This window comes from Euprymna scolopes, chromosome 39 (assembly GCF_053919585.1).
Source record: "Euprymna scolopes isolate OS-2025 chromosome 39, ASM5391958v1, whole genome shotgun sequence".
In the NCBI taxonomy this organism is placed as follows: Eukaryota; Metazoa; Mollusca; class Cephalopoda; order Sepiida; family Sepiolidae; genus Euprymna; species Euprymna scolopes.
The window spans coordinates 19,908,985-19,911,158 of record NC_136520.1 but is presented as its reverse complement, the minus strand read 5'-3'; the positions used below and the strand labels follow the sequence as shown (position 1 = coordinate 19,911,158).

The 2,174-nt window shown below is 29.7% G+C and overlaps 1 protein-coding gene across 1 annotated transcript in view; it reads left to right on the top strand.

Annotated features, from left to right (window-relative positions):
- LOC145263669 (aldo-keto reductase IolS-like) overlaps positions 1-1,435 on the top strand; it is a 104,306-nt gene extending 102,871 nt beyond the window's left edge. The window contains exon 8 of the mRNA XM_080120544.1: positions 1,183-1,435. Within this exon, the coding sequence (XP_079976670.1) occupies positions 1,183-1,278 (96 nt within the window). The 3' untranslated portion in view covers positions 1,279-1,435. The remainder of the gene's footprint in view (positions 1-1,182) is intronic.
- The last annotated feature ends 739 nt before the right edge of the window (positions 1,436-2,174 follow it).

The following is a 2,174-nucleotide window of genomic DNA, read 5'->3' as shown; positions in this document are numbered from 1 at the left end:
GTCACAACCAAAGCGAAAAAAGCTGTCCAGACAAGATTTGCAGTGATCCGATAAACCAAAATATCTTGATGAAGTAGAAGCATTGCAGGACAGTACAAAATATGATATATCTAAAAAAATAAGAACAAGACATTATAAAAACTGCTAAATTGTGCAACTGGTAAAACCAAACAGGAAAACCATTTAAAAAAAATTTTTTGGGGGACTTAAGGAGTCGGAGTCGGATAAAAAATTCCGACTCCAACTCCTAGTACATTTAGAAATCCAACTCCGACTCCAGCTAAAACCTCCGACTCCGCAACCCTGTTTGAAAGTAGACTTGTGGGATTTTGTTCCACAGATGGGATATTTTAGGAAAGAAACTTTGTTTTTTAGTAAGAAGAGAAAGGAAATTTTTTTTTGTAGTTGTGGCTAGAAAAGTTCTTGTTGTGAATGTTTTCTAGAGGGGTACCAAGGATTTCTGCTTAGCTGGACATCTAACATGAACATAATGATAAAGTAGAGGTGCAACATGATAGCCAATAGATTGCAAAGTCGACTATGCCCCCTCTCCCCTCAAAGAATTGACAGCAGTATTCCATCTCTGGACGTACCTAGATTTTACGCAGGTAGAAGATTACGTTAGGAGTGATAAAATGATCCAACCATTTTTCGAGCAACCTTAGCAACAGATTTGATGTAACTCTTTCCTTTCAGTTTTTTGGTGAAAATCACTTTTCAAAGAAAGTTAATTTTGAAAAGGAAGTGAGAATCATAATTTTGATGGTGGAAAGATAAAAGCTTTTATACTTAATGTTTTAAATTGTTTTTATGTTTTATAACATCCATCAGTTGGATTATATATTCTTCGGTTTATCCATTAAAAAATGTCTGATTTGTTCAGAAGTTGAAATGCATGTGAAGTTTTTCATGATTGTTTAAATATATTTTGGGTTGTATTTAGACTTGGATATTTTATGCCATGAAAAAAAAATAACTTTGCTTTTGAATAGTATAATATTTTATGCTTAAATTTTTTTTTTTTTACTTGTATCCATTTAACTTTCGATTTTCTTTCTATTTCTATCTTGCCTGGAGTAGCCATGTATTCTTTGTTCTTGTGCCAAGGACATTCAGTATCACTTGATATTCTATAAAAGAAAAAATATCTTGATCGTAAAACTCTACTTTTCGTTTTGTTAGGAGGTGCTGAAACAAATGGATGATGCCACTGCTGATGTGAAAGCCAAACTTGGAAAGTCCCTTGACCCCTGGGCAACTCCAGATCGACCCCAATAAATATGATCAAATCTCACCCTTGATAACCTATTTTGTTTTTATAGACATGGAATTGTTTGGTTTCTGAAAAAAAAAAAAAATGTTGAACAAAACAAAAATTCAAATTCAGTTTCTTTAAAAGATTTTCCATTCAAAATAATAAAAAAAAAAACCCAAATCTCTTGTATTTTGTTTTTTATGATGAACATTTAAAAAATATTTCTCGTTGATTTGAATTCAAGACAGATTTAAAAAAAACAAAAAAAAACTCCATATGTAACGAATTGAATTTTTTTTTTTATATATGAAAAAATAGAATTTGAAACAAGTTGTCATGTCGAGATAGAAACATTTGAAGATTACTATTGAATTAAATGAATTCTGAAAAAATGATTAAGAATAAAAACATTGTAACGATCAGATGAAGTATTTAATCAGTGCTGATGTTGACTGGAGTGTAAATGTTTATGTGAAAAAAATGAAATTATTCTAACAAAATTGGGGACGAAAAAAAAAAAAAATCCGTGCTTGCGTATAAAAAAAATTTTTTTTCAAGAAAATCTTTATGGTGTATGTACCTGTCACCGCACGAACCTGCCATATTCCAAAAAATCACATAAATCAACTAAGTATTTTTATTTTATTTATTTATTTTATTTACTTATTTATTATTATTAAATCAAATTTTATGACATTTTATCAAAGGATTAGTGCCCTATCTTAATTACAAAAGATTGGTAATGTAGATCAAACAAGTTGACTTTGAAAAAAAAAATCTTTCCACCTTCGAAAAATTCTTTGAAATTACCACTTAAAGGTTTTTAAGAGCTCTGAAAACGAAAATATGAGATTAAATTTTCGTGTTTCGCTTTTAAAGTCTTTTGTTTTTGAAATTGTTACATTTAAGTATAGTTACC